The sequence below is a fragment of the Neoarius graeffei genome, chromosome 27, assembly GCF_027579695.1.
Source record: "Neoarius graeffei isolate fNeoGra1 chromosome 27, fNeoGra1.pri, whole genome shotgun sequence".
Taxonomy (NCBI): Eukaryota; Metazoa; Chordata; class Actinopteri; order Siluriformes; family Ariidae; genus Neoarius; species Neoarius graeffei.
Genome location: NC_083595.1, coordinates 28,805,042 through 28,824,576, shown reverse-complemented (window position 1 = coordinate 28,824,576; position 19,535 = coordinate 28,805,042). Strand labels below are relative to the sequence as shown.

Genomic DNA, 19,535 nt, shown 5'->3' with positions numbered 1-19,535 from the left:
GTCAGATATCATGGTCATCCTGTGAAGTATCGTTACTCTGCAGCAGCGGTGGCGGAGATGTCGGTGCGAGCCTGTACATCACTGTTTCCTGAGCGAGCATCAGCCTGGTGGTGCTGAGCAGGCATGAGTAGCTCTCTGGACTGTACTGAGAAGCTGGATGGAGCAGCGGGAGATCATCTGTCCCTCTCCTGGGGCAGAAAAACGAAGGCCGGCGCAGACAATCTCCGTCTTTCAGAGAGTCAGCCAGGGCTTTGCGCCTGCTCTCGGGCAGCAGCATGATGCAGAGCACGGAGATCACAGCGAACGAGGCGAACATCACGTGGTGCAGGAAGTAGCCGCCGTTGTTCTGCAGCTCCATCAGTGATGAGGCGGCTGTGCCCACGCTGCCGGCAGCCATCACCAGACCCAGAGCGCCACCCCTGAGACAGACAGACAGCAGAGCAGTCATGGTTGAGGCAGACTGGAACTTTCTAATGTGTTCATTTTACCTGCACTTCAAGTCCAGGTGAGGTCTGCTGCTTACCGCAGGACTGTAGGCATGACTTCACTGGCGAAGAACACACTGAGCATGGCCAGAGCCTGAGAGGAGAAAAGCCCCAGGAGTGACAGCACCAACACCAGTTTTCCATGCAGGTCTGACAGGACAGAGGCAAAGTTATGGAAATAATTCGTTTTTAAAATACTAATATATTAACAATACACAACTATTAGACACTTCAAATGGTCAATATAGGTGAGGTATAGTTCTTTTAAATTTGTTTTTGCTTTCATATTTGCACTAATTTACCTTAAACCTGGGATATACAGGGCTCATCGTTCTGTCGGAAATTTGCTGATTTCTTGTCAGTGCACCTTTTGTTTAATTAATTCATAATTATTCGCTGAAGGCGAAGGCAGCATCAGTGAATAATAACAGACAAAATTCAAGATTATTATTCGCCAGTATTCACTGAGCCTGAGGTGGATAATTGTTTAAATATAAATACACAGGTGATTATTTAAAAAAATAAATAAATATAAGAGCCCTGTGATGACCTGGCGACTTGTCCAGGGTGTACCCCGCCTTTCGCCCGTAGTCAGCTGGGATAGGCTCCAGCTTGCCTGCGACCCTGTAGAACAGGATAAAGCGGCTAGAGATAATGAGAATGAGAAATAAATATAAGTTTAAAAAAATAATCATAATCTATAAATTTAAAAAAATTTAATTTCAAAATTCAAAAGCGGCATGCAAACTTAATAAAAACTTCTCACTTATCTATGCCGATTCACATAAAATACTTTGTTTTGAAATGGATAAAATAAATCATAATTCCACCTGACCTTTGAATAGTTTTAGATCAAACTTTGTAGCATCTTTAGTGCTTTTAGGAACAACATTCTCTTTCATAATTTGTAATTCTTCCTTACTTACGGTGACAAAGTCGTACTTACTTACGGCTGCCATTTTGTCGATTTGCTGGAGGCGATTATCAAGAAATAGTCCGAATTTCTCGACCAATCAACATGTGCAATTTCCTATAATCACCTCCGTATTTATACTAAAATTATTGTTAAGTGAAAAGGGACATTATTCCAAATAATACAGCATTTCTTTAAACGTCAAATATATTTGTATATAATTGTGTACATTGTGCCCTGCGATTGACTGAAATCCCATTCATGGTATAATCCTGTATCATGCTCATGTCCACATTCTTTCTTGGAGAAATTTAGAACTGCCAATCCATCAACTGGCATGCTTTTTGGAGGTGGGAGGAAACCAGAGAACCTGGCGGAAATCCACATGGACACGGGGAGAACAAGTGAAGCTCCATTTAAAGGAACAGTCCACCGTACTTCCATAATGAAATATGTTCTTCTCTGAATTGAGACGAGCTGCTCCGTACCTCTCCGAGCTTTGTGCGACCTCCCAGTCAGTCAGACGCGCTGTCACTCCTGTTAGCCATGTAGCTAGGCTCAGCATGGCCAATGGTATTTTTTGGGGCTGTAGTTAGATGCGACCAAACTCTTCCACGTTTTTCCTGTTTACATAGGTTTATATGACCAGTGATATGAAACAAGTTCAGTTACACAAATTGAAACGTGGCGATTTTCTATGCTATGGAAAGTCCGCACTATAGTCTGCGCGCTTCGACAGCGCATTGATACCTTTACTCGGAGTTGTACCATTTTTTTTTTTTAGACAGGGCGGACGGACCAGGGCATTCGCCTGCCTGGCCGTGCCCGACGAGGAGCGCTCTCGGCCGGCTTGGGAGGCAGACGGCAGCCCCTCCTGGAAGTGTGGTTTTACCATGGGCCTCATGCGGAAAAATGACAAAGTCCCAGTTTTACCATGGGGCTCGAGTTGTACCATTTTTTTTTTTTTAGACAGGGCGGATGGACCAGGACATTCGCCCGCCTGGCCGTGCCCGAAGAGGAGTGAAGGTATCAATGCGCTGTCGAAGCGCGCAGAAGGTGTTAATACGCCTGTCATTATAGTGCGGACTTTCCATAGCATAGAAAATCGCCACGTTTCAATTTGTGTAACTGAACTTGTTTCATATCACTGGTCATATAAACCTATGTAAACAGGAAAAACGTGGAAGAGTTTGGTCGCATCTAACTACAGCCCCAAAAAATACCATTGGCCATGCTGAGCCTAGCTACATTGCTAACAGGAGTGACAGCGCGTCTGACTGACTGGGAGGTCGCGCAAAGCTCGGAGAGGTACGGAGCAGCTCGTCTCAATTCAGAGAAGAACATATTTCATTATGGAAGTACGGTGGACTGTTCCTTTAAGTTTCAGGACTGAACTGGGGACTTTTGAGCTGTGAGGTGGTAATGCTGCCTAGACAAGCACATTGTAATATTGTCATGTACAGTATGTAATATAGAATTCTACCCTTTACCTTAAATGGGAAATCTATGAATATGAAGATGCAAGTTGGAAAAACCCACCTCCATACCTTCCCTTGATGTAAACCAGAGAAATATAATTTTATTGAAATGACCAGCTTATTTCTAAATGTAATTGTGGCCTCATGTGTAAAGGTACTGATGATGCTGAATAATAATAATTATTATTATTATTATTACACTGTGTGAGGGCCAGTAGCACTAGTGAGGACAGGCCTGTGATGATTGCAGCTAGCAGCAAAATTCCTCTCCGGCCCACACGGTCAACAGACATGCACAGGAAGCCGCACGCCATGGCTCCCATCAGAGTTCGCAGGAAATAGCTAAAGTAGAATTGCGGCGAGTAGCTGTGGATGTTCCGGGTGAAACAGTACTGGATCCCTGTGCCTAAGAAACTGAAAAGCAGATAGACACCACACACACACGTTGCTGATTGAAGTATTAAGATGTCACTGGAAATTCTGCCACTGGAAAAAAAACCCAAAAAACTAACTATTAGTGTCTGTTGGAAATTGCTATCTGATTACATGTGATGTCAATTTTAGGACACATGTTCTGTTTTTTTTTTTTTAAACCTAATTAGACAATTGATACATAAAAGCGTCAAGCAGAGACTTATGGCAGCTAACTAAAAATAGAAATGTAGGCTTAATGTGCATTTTCCCCTCCTTTGAAATGATTTTATACACATCACACACTATATACGCACACGTGCGCGCGCGCGGTTTTTGAACTGTGAAATTTGTCCTGATGGCATTAATAGACAATTCATTGCTATATGGCATTAAATGTTGTCCTCTTTGAAGATGTGAATGAGTGCAATAAAGTTGTTTTGGATGCAAGGTTACTCTAGTAAAAAAGAAAAAATATTTAATATTGTTCCAGGTTTAGTCTGAATTAATGCGCTGTACCTGGAACCCAAGTATACTGCAGGTTATATTGTGTAAACACACAGAGGTCACTCACAGGGTAAAGGCCAGGATGAGACAGTTCCTCCAGACAACTCTGGTGTGACGGAGTTCAAAGATGTGATGGTACTCTGGCTCTAGGTCTTCTGGAAATGCCACATCGATCTCTGTACAATGATAGAAGAGAGGAGCTCAATACACACAACCACAGGTTCAGACTGAGCCAGACTGTACTGTAATTTCAAACAATGATGTGGGGCATTTAGATTGGATGAAAACACCCAGTTAACAGCACAGTCATTTAGCACAGCTCTTATTTCTGTGTTGAATGGTCACGATAATCGAAATAAACTACTCTTTTTGATATAGCATTACATCACATTAATGGCATTTAGCAGATGCTGTTCAATACTTTGCTCAAGGGCACTTCAGACATTCCTGCTGGTCCAGGGAATTGAACCAAGGACCTTTTGGTCCCAAAGCTTCTTCTCTAACTATTATGCCATGACTTGGACAATTATATTAATATGCAAGTTTTATATTGGCACATAACTGTTAGGAAAAAAAAAAAAAAAAAACAGGTCAGCTGTGAAATCCAGAAGAGGACCACTGCATATGGGAGAATCACACGCACCAGTCTGCTCTCTCTCACACACACACACACACACACACAGCGAAAGTTTTATCATCAACACTAAAGCCAAACTCCGACATGGCAACAGTTTGATTAATCAGTTACAGTGGTGCATAGTCACATCCCAGGAATATTAGCTGCTGTAACATTCCTGAAACTTTCATGAACACTGAGGCACACAGCAGATGATCATATTGAAAGGCAGATGCCGTCCTCTAGCAATAAGAGATTAATAATCTCAGTGCTATTCATTAATCAGGTCATTATTACCAGTGTAGTTGTTGACAGTTCCTACCCACCCAATATCTAGTTCTTTTCCCCATCACAGCTTCTTGCCTTGGAAACTCCAGTCTTTCCTCAAGCAATGTTACAGTGCAGTTGAACACGACTGCAAGAGACTGCTAGCTGCTACCACTGGGAAGTGAGGGACAGTGGAATGCGACTGAAATGTTTGTAGTTCGCCGATAGGAAAATTACACGCCGACCGCAGATGGCTTTGGCATCATCAGGACTCCAACGCAGCTCAGGGGAGCAGAGGAAAGATCTCACCATTGTGCTTGGCTTTGCTTACATTAAACTTTTCTTGATGGATTAGATTAAATAAGTAAATAATTACTTATTTTTTACAAGGTCTTTCAATTTATGTGAATCTTAAATGGGCTATTTTAAGAACTTTCTGCTGTGTGCTTGAATTATTTACGTAAATAAAAGACTTCACATGTGTAGCAACCTGGGAAAATCTTTCACATGGTGAAATTGTGATATTTTCTACTGTATAGTTTGAAAACTGGCGGCACGGTGGTGTAGTGGTTAGCGCTGTCACGTCACAGCAAGAAGGTCCTGGGTTCGAGCCCCGTGGTCGGCGAGGGCCTTTCTGTGCGGAGTTTGCATGTTCTCCCCGTGTCCGCGTGGGTTTCCCCCACAGTCCAAAGACATGCAGGTTAGGTTAACTGGTGACTCTAAATTGACCGTAGGTGTGAGTGTGAATGGTTGTCTGTGTCTGTGTGTCAGCCCTGTGATGACCTGGCGACTTGTCCAGGGTGTACCCCGCCTTTCGCCCGTAGTCAGCTGGGACAGGCTCCAGCTTGCCTGCGACCCTGTAGAACAGGATAAAGCGGCTAGAGATGATGAGATGAGTTTGAAAACTACAGGGTTATATTTTTGTATATTTTGTGCACATCTAAACCACAAAGTTATTGCTTTTTAAAATCTGGTGACTCCAAAAGAGAAAAATATGAACATTTCTCCAGCAAAAGACACTAACACACTGACTGTATAAAACCATGAACGAATAAGGCTATGAGACTACACATGTCTATCATTAAAACTATCATCTTTCCCACAGCCATTTTTGCAGCTTTTGGGTCAAAAATTTCACCACCTCAGAAAAAATTTTTCGACTTGAATAAAATGACTTATTTTGATTCACTGGAAGTGTATTCACATAAAGAGGATATTGGAGATTAAGGTGATGTGTTCCAAGTATTTATTAAATTATTATATAGGAAAATATTGGAGTTGGGCGTGCAATAAATAAATAAATAAATGGCACGTCATTGACCCTTTTGTTAAACTGCCTCATTTAACTAATGTGATCTTCACTGAAAGCTTAATTTTGAAAGTGAATACAATTTAAAAAAAAAAAAAATTATATATATATATATATATACATATATATATATATATATATACATATATATATATATATATATATATATATATATATATATATATATATATATATATATATCGTATTTTTCGGACTATAAGTCGCACTTTTTTTTCATGGTTCGGCTGGCCATGCGACTTGTACTCCGGTGTGACGTATATATGTTTTTGTTTTTTTTTTCACCGCGGAATAACTGGAGCTGATGCCGAGTCTGACGACAGCCACGCAGAAGAAGAGGAAACGGCGCTTCGTCTGCCGCTGGAGTTGGCAGAGTTGTTCAGAAGCGACACCGAGGATGAGGAATTCAATGGATTTGCTGATTTGGAGTGAAATCATCAGCTTGATAAACTTGATTGACCTGTGTTTTATTATTAATGACAGGCCTATAGTTATTTAAATAAGTTATGTAGTGATTTTAGGCAGTGCTTAATTTGTGAAGTGGGAGGTCCCAGAACGCAGGAGGTGGGTGGGTCCGGCGACTCAAAAAAAAAAAAAAAAAAGGCGGGGAATGGTTTACTATAACTTTACGCACATGCGCTTATTGTGTGTGTAAAATAATAATAATAATAATAATAATATCAGACATTATGATCTTAGAAAACGCTTTAGTGACAGTTACAGACAGTAATATGTCGTGATATATTATAAAATATTAATTTTTATTAGTCTATATATTAAATTATATATTACATTTATCTTCTAAAATAACAGACTGTACTCATCACAACCGGTTTATTTCACCATTGGAGATCAGATCACACAAGACATGAGTTAAATGACTCATTTTAAGGATTTAAGTAGGGGATTTAAAAGCGTTTTTTTTTTTCACTAGACGGTTGTTTTTACTACCGTACCTGTCTTTGGAGATGATATACCTATAGCCTACTTGACCTCTGATTTGATGAAATAAAATTCGACAAAAATGAAGAATGACACTCCTCGATGATGACTACAGCTTTAATAACACAGATGAAAGAGCCATGGGGCGATAATAAGCCCTACCGGTAAAAATATTCTAAAAGCAAACTGATTAATGCATCAGTAATAGGCTACTAATATTAGTTATAATAATAATAATAATAATATAGGCTATTAGTAATAACGATAGTGATAGTATTAAAGATAGTAGTAGATATTTAAAATAAATCAGACTAGGCTACTTACAGGGCAAAGGGCGCGTTATCACTGCTCAGCTGTTCGTTTATTAAATAAACAATGCAGTCGCGCAGTAACCACGCGCCGCTTATCAGATAGCATCACAGATTCTATGGATAGAATAACCCTTCAAAAAAGTGCGACTTGTAGTCCGGTGCGACGTATATATGTTTTTTTCGTCTTCATAATGCATTTTTTGGCTGATGCGACTTAAACTCCGGAGCGACGTATAGTCCGGAAAATACGGTATATTTTATATATATCTCCTGAAAAAGTGTCAAAATATGTCAGAAACTGAAAAAAGAAAAAAAAAAAAAAAACCACCCATGATTTTTCACTATTTTTGAATGCTTATCAAAATTCAGCAGCAACATCTGATGAGTTTTCTTTATATTCCTTCAGGAAAAGATTCCTATTAAATTAAAGAAACCTCCCCACCCATTTCCTCTGAACCCTAATATTCTTTTAGAAAGAAAAAAGAAAGAAAGCACAACTTTTATTCATCACACACTTGTGAAATTTCCTCTCTGCATTTAACCCATCTGAAACAGTGAACACGCACATGAGCAATGAGCACACACACATACCCAGAGCAGTGGGCAGCCATGCTAACAGCACCCAGGGAGCAGTTGGGAGTTAGGTGCCTCGCTCAAGGGCACCTCAGCCCAAGGCCGTCCCATATTAACCTAACCGCATGTCTTTGGACTGTGGGGGAAACCGGAGCACCCGGAGGAAAAAAATAACTGAAAACGCCCCCGACTTGAAATTTAACCTTATCAATTTGGGCTAGTCTTCTCAACTTCTCACTGGCTGCTCACACTGACCAGTATAAAATGTCTAGTTTTAAATGAGTTTTCAGCAGTATTGGCTTTAGATCAGTTAATATACAGGACACAGTACTTGGTTAAATCTATAACACTAACCATATTAATTGTTGTTTTGAGAAAGCAATCATTAACATTAACCAGCCAGCTTGTTGCTAAAATACATACTAAAGTCCACGGTTGTTGCTGTACTGCAATTTCAGTCCAAAATTTTGCATGAATGTTTAAAAGTTCACTATAGCAGAAAAGTATGAAGAACCACATCAGGCTTGTAATTGTAAAAGGGTGGTTTAAGGAGCTTTTTTTAAGCTTTATGTGCTCTGACAGAGCAAATAAAAGACATGTTTTCATGGAGGTGCCCGTGTCTTTTTCCAGTTTGGAAGGAAAAGGGGAAAAAAATGTTTCCAAGGTGAGAAACGACTATTACAAATTGCACATGACCAACACAGCACGGTGGTGTAGTGGTTAGCACTGTCGCCTCACAGCAAGAAGGTTCTGGGTTCGAGCCCAGTGGCTGACAAAGACCTTTCTGTGTGGAGCTTGCATGTTCTCCTCGTGTCTGTGTGGGTTTCCCCCACAGTTCAAAGACATGCCGTTAGGTTAACATGGGCTGGAGTGCATTGAGCAAGGCACCTAACCTACAACTGCTCCCAGGTGCTGTAGTATAGCTGCCCATTGCTCTGGGTACGTGTGCATGCTCATTGCTCACAATGCTTCATTAAATGCAGAGGTTAAATTTCACCGTGTACAAGTGACCAAAAAAAAAAAAGGCTTCTTGGCTTGGCATTTGTTTACATATCCTTCTCTACACATGTAAATGTTTCTACAGGAAGATCAGGATGAGAAACCATGACTCGAGATAGAATTTGTCATTTGACTGTCTGTGTCCACACTCAGTCTCTTCAAACCCTGACTTAACTCGAGGTAGATAAAGTGTGTCAAAGCAAAGATGCATCTGACCTTCCAGGAGTGACACAATAGTGCGTGTACCTGTCAGCAGAGTCTCTGCTGGGTAAAGCTCGTCTCTCCTATGCACTCTGTTTCGGGTACAGAACAGCTGTAGACATCTCTTGGCCTGAGGAATCTGAGATGTAGCCAGAAGCCAGCGGGGAGACTCGGGAAACACAGAGGGACAGCTGTTCAAACAGACAAACATGCTATTCATTCACTACTCACACTCAAATGTCAGCTACAAGTCAACACACACAGTGTGATACGCACATGCAATGAGTTGAACAACATAGTGTGCACAGGTTTTATGAGTTAAAAAAAAAGGCCATTACATGCTGCAATTACAAGTGTAGTTTCGTTGGAACAAACTATTGTTTTTACGTATTTTACGTAACATGAGTGGAATTTAGATTAGATTCACTTTATTCATCCCACATCGGGGAAACTCACGTGTTACAGTAGCAAGAAAATGTCATACAGATAACAAATAAAACTGAAATAAAAATTAGACAAACGAAAGATTAAATACAGAGGGCTATTTGCATTATCTACTGTGAAAAAGTATAGAAACATTGCCTTATTGAGAGGCTCGGAAAAATTGCAGATTATAGGTAGACTATATATATATAAAATTGCATCGATGAGAGATGGCAGACGTAGTAGTGGTGAAGTCGTGCAAATATAAACGACAAACAGGTTATTGGTGCTACATTACAAGTTGTGGGTGTTACACAGTCTGACAGCAGCAGGTAAGAATGACCTGCGGTATCTCTTCTTCTTACACCGTGGGTGTAGCAGTCTACTACTAAACGAGCTGCTTAAAGCCCCCACAGCCTCATGTAGGGGGTGAGAGGGGTTATCCATGATTGAGGTCAGCTTGGCTAACATCCTCCTTTCACCCACCACCTCAATGGAGTCCAGAGGACAGTCCAAGACTGAGCCAGCCCTTCTGACCAGTTTAAGTTTCTTCCTGTCCCTCTCTGAACTTCCACAGCCCCAGCAGACCACAGCGTAGAAAATCGCTGATGCTACCACAGAGTCATAAAAAGTCCTAAGCAGTGTCCTGCACACACCAAAAGACCTCAGTCTTCTCAACAGGTGGAGACGACTTTGGCCCTTCTTGTACAGGACATCTGTGTTGTTAGCCCAGTCCAGTTTGTTGTTGAGGTGAACACCCAGGTATTTGTACTCCTCCACGATCTCAATGTCCAAACCCTGGATGTTCACTGGTGCAATTTGAGGAGCCGTCCTTCTGAAATCGATCACCACCTCATTTGTCTTGCTGGCGTTTATTTAGGCGGCACGGTGGTGTAGTGGTTAGCGCTGTCGCCTCACAGCAAGAAGGTCCGGGTTCGAGCCCCGTGGCCGGCGAGGGCCTTTCTGTGCGGAGTTTGCATGTTCTCCCCGTGTCCGCGTGGGTTTCCTCCGGGTGCTCCGGTTTCCCCCACAGTCCAAAGACATGCAGGTTAGGTTAACTGGTGACTCTAAATTGAGCGTAGGTGTGAATGTGAGTGTGAATGGTTGTCTGTGTCTATGTGTCAGCCCTGTGATGACCTGGCGACTTGTCCAGGGTGTACCCCGCCTTTCGCCCGTAGTCAGCTGGGATAGGCTCCAGCTTGCCTGCGACCCTGTAGAACAGGATAAAGTGGCTAGAGATAATGAGATGAGATGGGTGGAGTTATACAAATACTGACACATACAGTGAAAAGTAACTGCGCTGCAATACTAGATACCAGCATACTTGGAACAGCAACTGTCCAATCAAATCACCTGATCATGTATACAGCTGACTAGTGTCTATTAGTACTTTTTTTCCCCAAGAATCATCTTATTCTACTTTCAGAGACGAGGCTTTTTGTGCGTGTGTACGCATGCATGTGTAGTGTCTAAAACGGCTGACTCACCACCAGTAAGACAGCAGCAGCAGTAGAGGCATTGTAACCACAGTCTGGAGCACAGGCCACTCCCTGCACAGCACAGCCAGGCCCGGGAGGATGAGCTCAGCAAACACGGAGAAGAAACCACTCACCATGGACACCACGAGCCTGTGAGGAGGATCGCACACCTCCAAACCTGCAGTACACACACCGGGGGTGGGGGCACAGTTAGAGATAGTTCCAGTTGCCTCTTTTCCAAGACAGAAAACTATTGGTCCTTGTGGTTAAAAATATATACATTAGCCTGATTAAATCAAAAAGTAATTGAAGTGTTATAAGGGGTGTACTGGGTAATTCTTCAGCAGAGGCGCCAAAATTATGAAATAATTAAGACTGCCTTAACTCATCAACTCTGTGATCTTGCTAAAGTATGGAATCCAAGGCAAAATGTACTGAAAACCATATTTAAATAATCACCCCAATTATAGCAATGTCACTTCAGAGAAATCTTGGTTTGAATTTTAAGAAATGAAAAGTTCAGTTTTTTCTGATGTAATTCCATTATACTGACTTTTCTTTCCTCATAAAAGATTTAGCGTTCATATGATATAACTAGCTTTGTTTCATTACACACTCATTTGTATGTGTAACCTTCGTTACATTTATACAGTATCTAAAAGTGTTCCAAGTGCATTACGGGTAATATACATGGTCAGTCAGATTGCCTACAAAATCAAACACTGAAACTTATTATTTGGGATGCTTCTGAGAACGGCCAACGTTTTAGTAAGAACTTTCGATTTCGGTCATGATTGGGTTAAATCACTGAATTCTACAACTTATGATTATGGATTCATGGGAAACACAACCCAATGCACATGCTATCTATTTACATTAACAAAAGTTCCCACCGTCCATAATCTAAATGACTAAATAAAAAAAAAAGGAGTTTAAAAGAGCCGATAGAATTTAGAGCAGTTTGCATTAAACTGAAATTTTGTAGTAAAAATGTACGACGCCATGACATTTCAGTCAAAAGCTGTTGCAAGGGTTTTGCTTCATGACAAAGACAAAAAAAAAAAGTGTTGACAAAATTCCAATCAACAGGAATTTTGATGCACATCAAAAACCATGTACAATTTATAGTGTTTGGCTTTGCAGTCCTTTCCATCACCGACTGCTTAGAGTATTGATGGGAGGAAAGAGGGAAAAATAATATGCAGCATTTAAGGAAATCAACAAATAATCCACTAAACCCAAATAAAAAAAAAAAGTTTTATGGATATTCAAAAAGACACATTGCCATTTCCATCACCTGCAAACACTTAAATGCGCTGAAACATTTTTTCCAAAATAAAATCCCCTTCCTGGAAAATGCCTGTTTGCTTGCAGTCCTCTGTGAATGTGCGCAAAACTATGAAATTCCTCAATGGCTCTAGTCACGGACTTTACGTCCATCTCATTCCCTAAAGAGAAGTCAGGAAAGAAACTTCACTTCCTCCCAGTGCCTTCCATCCTACTATTGTTCTGAAAAACGATGAAAAACCACAGGCTACCATTTCGTCACTGTTGTTTCTTCATCTGGATTGAATTTTACTTCTGACCTCAGAGGAATTTTGGGCTTACTGTGTGTGCATACGGTTCAAGATTCCTGCTCCTTGTTCTACCCTGTACCACCTTTTCCTACGCATTTCAGAGCGCTCACACTTCATACAACCTCGACAGTGTGGTTCCTGGGCGACATGTTCAAAAGTGCATGACGCAGTGTTCCCGGAGCTTTTTCTTCAAGTTAATGCACAAATACACTCCTGCTGTATAGAACAGTCACAGGAAGGCCAAATGAGGAAAAACAGTGCTTCATATAATAGGCTCTTTCCAAAGGTTTGGGGAAAGCCTTCAACTCGCACACTTATTTGCTCCCAACAGAGATGATGACCGACAGATAACCAAGGTTGTTCATGGGAACTCATAGTCAAGATTTGAAGAGGGTCACAAGAAAACTGGTGGGAACACATGCCGTGTAAGTGCGTGTTCTGTTTTTATTTTATACGAGTATGTATGCATAGAGAGAGAGAATTACAGAAGTTCATCATTGAGTGATGAATGTATAAATCAGGAGTGAGCAAAGCAAATGAGTGATACAACCCCAATTCCAAAAAAGTTGGGATGCTGTGTAAAACATAAATACAAACAGAATGCGATAATTTGCAAATCTTGAAAACCCTATATTTCATTGACAGTAGTACAAAGACAACATATCAAATGTTGAAAATGATAAATTTCACTGTTTTTTGAAAAATATTTGCTCATTTTGAATTTGATGTCAGCAACGCATTTCAAAAAAGTTGGGACGGGACATGTTTACCATTGTGTTGCATCACCTCTACTTTTAACAACACTCTGTAAACATTTGGGAACTGAGGAGACCAACTGCTGTAGTTTTGAAAGTGAAATGTTGTCCCATTCTTGCCTGATATACAATTTCAGTTGCTCAACAGTTCGGGGTCTCCTTTGTCATATTTTGTGCTTCATAATGCGCCAAATGTTTTAAATGGGAGACAGATCTGGACTGCAGGCAGGCCAGTTTAGCATCTGGACTCCTTTACTGTGGAGCCATGCAGTTTTAATGTGTGCAGAAAGCGATTTGGCATTGCCTTGCTGAAAGAAGGAAGGCCTTCCCTGAAAAAGATTGTCTGGATGGCAGCATATTGCTCTGAAACGAGTATATATATATATCATTCAGCATTAATGATGCCTCCCAGATGTACAAGCTACCCATGTCATGTGCACTAATGCACCCTCATACCATCACAGATGCTGCTTTTGAACTGTGCACCTATAACAAGCCGGATGGTCCCTCTCCTCTTTAGCCTGGAGGACGTGGGGTCCATGATTTCTCAAAAGAATTTCTATTTTTGATTCGTCAGACCTCAGGACAATTTTCCACTTCGCCTCAGTCCATCATAAAAGAGCTTGGGCCCAGAGAAGGTGGTGGTATTTCTGGATATTGTTTATATCTGGTTTTAACTTGCATTTGTGGATGCAGTAATGAACTGTTTTTCCAGAAGATGGTTTTCTGAAGTGTTCCTGAGCCCATACAATGATTTCCACTACAGACACATATCTGCTTTTAATGCAGTGTCTCCTGGAGGCCTGAAGATCACAGGCACCCAATGTCAGTTTTCAGCCTTGTCTCTTGCATACAGAGATTTCTCCAGATTCTCTGAATCTTTTAATGATATGTACCATAGATGATGTGAGCCCCAAATTCTTTGCAATTTTACATTGAGGAATGTTATTCTTAAATTGTTGCATTGTTTGCCCACGCAGTCTTTCACAGAGCGGTGAACCCCTCCCCATCTTTACTTCTGAGAGACTCCGCCTCTCTGGGATGCTCTTTTTATACCCAATCATGTTACTGACCTGTTGCCAATTAACCTAATTATTATTTTTAGCATTACACAACTTTTACAGTCTTTTGTTGCCCCTGTCCCAACTTTTCTGAAACGTGTTGCTGACATCAAATTCAAAATGAGCATATATTTTTCAAAAAACAATAACATTTCTTAGTTTCAACATAGCCCTGTGATGACCTGGCGACTTGTCCAGGGTGTACCCCGCCTTTCGCCCGTAGTCAGCTGAGATAGGCTCCAGCTTGCCTGCGACCCTGTAGAAGGATAAAGCGGCTAGAGATAATGAGATGAGTTTCAACATTTGATATGTTGTCTTTGTACTATTTTCAATTAAATATAGGGTTTCCATGATTTGCATATCTTTACATTCTGTTTTTATTTATGTTTTACACGGTGTCCCAACATTTTTGGAATTGGGGTTGTATTTTTCAACACAAGAAGATAAACTTCCTATCTTCACGCCTTGTATATGTGGTTGTATATCGATACAACCACAAAAAAAATAAATTAAATAAATTAAAAAAACAAAAACACACAAGCAAGTTCATGAAAAGAATTTTAATTTTGAACCTGTTCACACCATTGACAACGCACATCCAAATCAGCAGGAAAACACTGGGAGTGACATAATCAGAGTGAAATATCAGGAATTATTATCCATACAGGACACCTTTTCAATGGAATAAAAACATGTGTTCTATTCCCTTCTAGCAGGTTTCATTCATTTGGTTTGATAGCATGCAATATTGTCATCATATCGCTTATCCTACGTGTATTATATCACTCTACCCAATGGAGAATGAGCGTTGAATATGGTTTACAATATTGCATGGTTGTCAAGACAACATTACATCACATGTTGGACCTGATGTGAATATTCAGTGAGAGTTTTCTGCTGCGCATGCACAGAACCATTTCTTTGTTCGCCAGGAAAAAGAAAGACCCGTTGAACGTCCGAAAAGCGACCAAAACTTCATTAGATAGTCAGAGCTGGGACTTCAGCTCAGCCAAAACTTTGCCAGACACCAAAAAAGCAACACATCTTCGCGTGGAGATATGAAGTTTATCTTCTCAGGTTGAAAAACTCACATTTTTCATACAAAATACATCGCAGATCTCATCTCATCTCATTATCTCTAGCCGCTTTATCCTTCTACAGGGTCGCAGGCAAGCTGGAGCCTATCCCAGCTGACTACGGGCGAAAGGCGGGGTACACCCTGGACAAGTCGCCAGGTCATCACAGGGCTGACACATAGACACAGACAACCATTCACACTCACATTCACACCTACGGTCAATTTAGAGTCACCAGTTAACCTAACCTGCATGTCTTTGGACTGTGGGGGAAACCGGAGCACCCGGAGGAAACCCACGCGGACACGGGGAGAACATGCAAACTCCACACAGAAAGGCCCTCGCCGGCCCTGGGGCTCGAACCCAGGACCTTCTTGCTGTGAGGCGCCGTGCCGCCCTACATCGCAGATCTGAGTGACAAATAATATTGGCTGGCTTTGAGTGGTCTATCAGATATATTCCATTTGGCTAGCATGATACTGAACGAGTCGAAGACGAGTTTAATATCATGCCACCTGAATGGAACATATCTGATATCCCATGAAAAAAAAAAAAGCCATTATTATTATTATTATTATTATTACTACTACTACTACTACACACACACACACACACACACACACACACTTTTCCAGTTTTTCAATTTCCGTTGGTATGTTTTTCTCTTGTAAACAGAGGGGAACTGTCAGGGCCTCATTCACTTTGCTCAGTTGTGAAATATACATTCACCACTTGAAGATGAAACTTCATATCTTCATGCAACCATGTAATATCCTATATTTTATATACATGTTCAATCATTGCTGTATTTGTTATGTTCATCCTCCTTTGAGGTCAGTAAAATATCCGAGTCAGCACTGCTACAAAGAAAAGCTAGCTTCTGTTCCTATGGGATTTGCAACGGAAGAGTGCTTTCCCATATACATCCAACATAAACCATGAACACGTGCAAACTAAAATTAAAACAAAAACATAGCAACACTGTACTGTACAAATGTAAAGATCTTTCTATAACTTTGACTGCAGCAGTCATGAACACTTAACCTATTCAAGTCTCCATCAATGAACAGTTCATAACTTCAACAAAATAGACTTCAAGTTAAAACTATAATGAATTTCCTAGCTACACAATTTAACTTTTTGACCATATAGGACACACTTACAGAAGTCCAAGTCGAAAGTCTTTCCCGTGCCATGCAGTCAGGCGCATTGGGCTGCGCCAATCTCCGTTTCCATAGCCCTTGGCCTCTCGCCTATTGTATAGTTAGGGTTACAGTGGGAGGGCCGGTACTCTGGTAACCTTGAGAGTTTGACTCCCCCACTCACATCTGTATTACAGCGTGCCTTGCCAGATGGCAGTAGGTACCATTTTTATGATGGTCTTTGGTATGACCCAACCATGAGTAGAACTCGTGATCTCCTGATTGAGAGATGGACATGTTAACTACTAGGCCAACTTGTGGGCGGCCTGGTGGTGTAGTGGTTAGCATGGTCGCCTCACAGCAAGAAGGTTCTGGGTTCGAACCCAGTGGCTGGCGGGGGCCTTCCTGTGTGGAGTTTGCATGGTCTCCCAGTGTCTGTGTGGGTTTCCTCCAGGTGCTCCGGTTCCCCCCCCCCCCCCCCACAATCCAAAAACATGCAGGTTAGGTTAATATGGGACAGACTTGGGCTGAGGTGCCCTTGAGCGAGGTACCTAACTCCCAACTGCTCCCCGGGCACTGTTAGCATGGCTGCCCACTGCTCGTGTGTGTGCTCACGTTTGTGTGCATGTGCGTGTTCACTGCTTCAGATGGGTTAAATGCAGAGAGGAAATTTCACAAGTGTGTGATGAATAAAGTTGTACTTTCTTTCTTTCTAGAAGTGAGTGAGTTATAATCACACTGTTATCAACCAGATGGGGATGTTTTCCATTCGGAGTCTGATTCCTCTCAAGGTTTCTTCCTTGTGCTATCTGAGGGAGTTTTTCCTTGCCACTGTCGCCTCAGACTTCCTCATTAGGGAAATATACATTTATTAGTTCATATGTTTAAAGTGTTTTTTCCCTCTGAAGCTGCTTTGTGGGGCGGCACGGTGGTGTAGTGGTTAGCGCTGTCGCCTCACAGCAAGAAGGTCCTGGGTTCGAGCCCCGGGGCCGGCGAGGGCCTTTCTGTGCGGAGTTTGCATGTTCTCCCCGTGTCCGCGTGGGTTTCCTCCGGGTGCTCCGGTTTCCCCCACAGTCCAAAGACATGCAGGTTAGGTTAACTGGTGACTCTAAATTGACCGTAGGTGTGAGTGTGAATGGTTGTCTGTGTCTATGTGTCAGCCCTGTGATGACCTGGCGACTTGTCCAGGGTGTACCCCGCCTTTCGCCCGAAGTCAGCTGGGATAGGCTCCAGCTTGCCTGCGACCCTGTAGAAGGATAAAGCGGCTAGAGATAATGAATGAATGAATGAATGAATGAATGAAGCTGCTTTGTGACAACGTCTGTGGTTAAAAGCGCTGTACAAATAAACCGACTTCACTCAACTAAAGACAAAATGGTTTATAGTTCAGAAACGTTATTGCTGCAGGGAAGAATGAGATTTTTACAGCTCAGGAGCAACTATAATTTCTCATGTTGACCCATAATACAACACTGTTACCCTACCACCTTTATGTAGGTCTTTATATTTTCATGCCCATTTCTTCCTTCAAAGCAAAAACAAACAATCAGTAAATCATGAAGCCAGCCAGGATGTGGTAGATAAACAGGACCTTCCTATTCTGCATCAACATCCTGCTACCTGATTATACAAACAAAGCCACAGGCCTTCTTCTGATGTTCTTCAAACCAATACAAAAATAAGTAAATAAAATAAATAAATAAATAAATAAATAAATAAATAAATAAAAATTTAAAAATATACATCTGTAAACACCTCTTTAGTACATGCGATGATTATTTAAATTAGGCATACTGCCTTCAACAGGGTAATAAAATGTTTGCCCTCCTTATGTACACTACTACTGTGTGTGTGTGTGTGTGTGTTGACATAACCACCACTCATGCGGAACTCACGGGTGATATAGGAGGAGACAAAGACACCAGCGAGCACGATGCCTTGGCCCAGACGGAGGAGCTGAAACACCACAAAGCTTCTGGAGAAACACAGTGTGACACCGAGCAGGCCTGAGAAAGAGATGGAGAGCAGCAGAGTTCCACGCCGACCTAACCTAAACACACACACACACACACACACAATGTTAAAGAAAATGTACTGAATTTCTAAATAATTAAGTCCTGCATAACTAAAATATGAATTAGTGAATAAAGAGATTTAATAAACTGTCATTTATAATTTGTTAATTAATCATGAGGAGTAAAAATGAAAAAATTAAAGGCTATATTAAATAATTAAAAAGAATTTCAAATTTTAATCATTTAAAATAACACTGCAAAAACAAACAATTATTAAATAAATGTATTAAAAAGTAAATAAAAAAGTGTACAATTTATACAAATACATTTATATAAATTGTACACATTTTTATTTACTTTTTAATACATTTAATAATTTTGTGCTTGGTTTTTTTTTGCAGTGTTATTTTAAATGATTAAAATTTGAAATTATTTTTAATTATTTAATTATCTTTTTAATTATACACACAATTTTTATAAGTGTCAAATTTTTTTTATTAAAACACAGGACATCCCTGTTTATTTGCGTAAACCACAACTACAGAGCTCCTGAACGCTCACCAGTCACACAGAGTGCCGAGCAGCACGTAGCCGAGGATCCAGCCGGTCATGAAGCAGACGTGCTGCAGAGGAATCTTCCAGTAGTCCTCACAAACCAAGTTCCACTGTGGACGCCAACAAAGGAGGACAACTCAGATAAGGTATCTTTTAAGAGATACTGAAAAGACTGTTCACAAGCAGCAGGGATTTGTTCACCTGCTAAAGTTCACATGTATAATCATGTTAATGACACTGACGCACGCTACTGGAAATGCAGAGTCAAAAACAGGGTTAAAGTGAGGTCAAATAATTGTGTTTTACAGAAATCTGGATGTAGTATCTAGATGGGAACATACACTGATGAAAGTGTGAGGCTTGGGCATAAAATGTTTATTTTAAAAAAAATTAAAAAAACTAAAAATACAACCCCAAATCAGA

The 19,535-nt window shown here is 41.0% G+C and overlaps 1 protein-coding gene across 2 annotated transcripts in view; it reads right to left on the bottom strand.

Annotated features, from left to right (window-relative positions):
- slc22a31 (solute carrier family 22 member 31) overlaps positions 1–19,535 on the bottom strand; it is a 35,691-nt gene that overhangs the window by 484 nt on the left and 15,672 nt on the right. For both annotated transcript variants that reach the window (XM_060911342.1, XM_060911343.1), the window contains exons 2-9: positions 19,119–19,222; positions 18,438–18,592; positions 10,941–11,109; positions 9,076–9,221; positions 3,862–3,970; positions 3,076–3,290; positions 524–635; positions 1–419 (exon numbers count right to left, since the gene is read on the bottom strand). The exon at positions 1–419 is cut by the window's left edge and continues 484 nt beyond it. In XM_060911342.1, the coding sequence (XP_060767325.1) occupies positions 2–419; positions 524–635; positions 3,076–3,290; positions 3,862–3,970; positions 9,076–9,221; positions 10,941–11,109; positions 18,438–18,592; positions 19,119–19,222 (1,428 nt within the window). In that variant the 3' untranslated portion in view covers position 1. The remainder of the gene's footprint in view (positions 420–523; positions 636–3,075; positions 3,291–3,861; positions 3,971–9,075; positions 9,222–10,940; positions 11,110–18,437; positions 18,593–19,118; positions 19,223–19,535) is intronic.